Raw genomic sequence first — 1,422 nt, forward strand, 5'->3', positions numbered from 1 at the left:
GCGTACCTTCGGCCTGATTGTAGAGCGTCCACAGGGTGTCATATGACAGTGGCGACCCAGTTACGTGCCGGGGCCGGGACTTGTTCAACACCTCCCTTCATGCAGGCTTCACTCCAGCTCTCAAACTTTTCTCCACCGGCCTGTAATGTCACCAGCTGTCGGCTCTAGGTTTACGACTGATGCGGAGGAGAGATGAGGATAGAGAGAGAGGGAGATGAGAGAGGGGGAGGGAGGGGGAGGAGAGAGAGGGGAGAGAGAGGGGTGAGAGAGAGGGGGGTGAAAGAAGTAGCAGAAAGGGGGGGACATGGAGGGAGATGAGTAGTAGAGAGAGAGAGAAGAGAGAAAGATGGCGTGGAGAGAGAGATTGAGAGATAGAGAAGAGAGATGAGAGAGAGAGGAGAGAGAGAGAGAGGAGAGAGAGAGATGAGAGACGAGAGAGAGCAAGAGATGAGAGAGAGAGGAGAGAGAGAGAGAGAGTACGAGAGAGAGAGAAGAATGATGAGCGTGTGTTTGCCGTGCGAGAAGAGAGAGAGAGAGGTAGACGAGAGACGAGAGATGGCTTGTTTCTATCCTTTCTCCGCCGCCTCTGCCTGCTGTTTGGAGTTGTTGTTGTTGTCAGGACGACCGTTGCTATGGTAGCACATTGTTGTTGTTGTTGTTGTCAGGACGACTGTTGCTGAGATACGAGGGCTGTGAGACCGCGGCGCATGACTTCTGGCTGTTCTACCTGCACGTGCGCGTGCACCCGATCGGCTGGGCTCGCGACAACGGGCTCAAGTACGAGCCGCCCGCAGGTAGGGGGCGCCACGCGAGCTCTGAGTTATTATCACGATTAACGTATGAGCGTAATTATACGTACATGCGTCAGTTATCTAGCGTGCATCAGCCTGTGATCCGACTTGAGTCAAAACGTTGACGTACGTAAAAGTTTGAATAACTTAACCCTAACTTGCATCGGATAGCGTCCGATCAGCTTGCGTGATCGTGAAGATGCAAATTAATCGTTTGAATGCATTCGATTTCGATCGCTCGCGATTGCTTTATGCGAATTCACGATTGCGACGGAAGCTGTGCGTGTTCTCACCGGTCGTTCGTTTGCGATTTCAACCATGGCACGTCACTCGGGAATTCTCCGTCTCCCGCAGAGCTGGAAGGTTTTCGCAAGGCGTTGGTGCTGCCCTCTACGTTGTCGCCGCCGCCGGAGTCGTCGGATAAGCTTGCCGACGCTCACCAGGTGGCAGCAGACGTGCCGGGAGGCGGGGATGAGAAGGGGAAGCGTCCGGACTGGGGCGCGGTGTGTGACGTCGTGTTCAAGGAGACGCAGGGACTCATGCTGCCACCGGACCTGTTCCAGGTCAGTAACCTAACCCTGACCCTGACTCTATCACTAACACTAACCCTGACCCTGACTCTATCACTAAC

General features: G+C 54.4%; 1 protein-coding gene across 1 annotated transcript in view; it reads left to right on the top strand.

Moving 5' to 3' along the window:
• LOC106816558 (FK506-binding protein 5-like) overlaps nt 1-1,422 on the top strand; it is an 18,322-nt gene that overhangs the window by 13,791 nt on the left and 3,109 nt on the right. Inside the window, exons 6-7 of the mRNA XM_014821181.1 lie at nt 666-794; nt 1,146-1,354. Coding sequence (XP_014676667.1) covers nt 666-794; nt 1,146-1,354 — 338 coding nt within the window. The remainder of the gene's footprint in view (nt 1-665; nt 795-1,145; nt 1,355-1,422) is intronic.

The sequence above is a fragment of the Priapulus caudatus genome, unplaced genomic scaffold (assembly GCF_000485595.1).
Source record: "Priapulus caudatus unplaced genomic scaffold, Priapulus_caudatus-5.0.1 Scaffold1415, whole genome shotgun sequence".
NCBI lineage: Eukaryota > Metazoa > Priapulida > Priapulimorpha > Priapulimorphida > Priapulidae > Priapulus > Priapulus caudatus.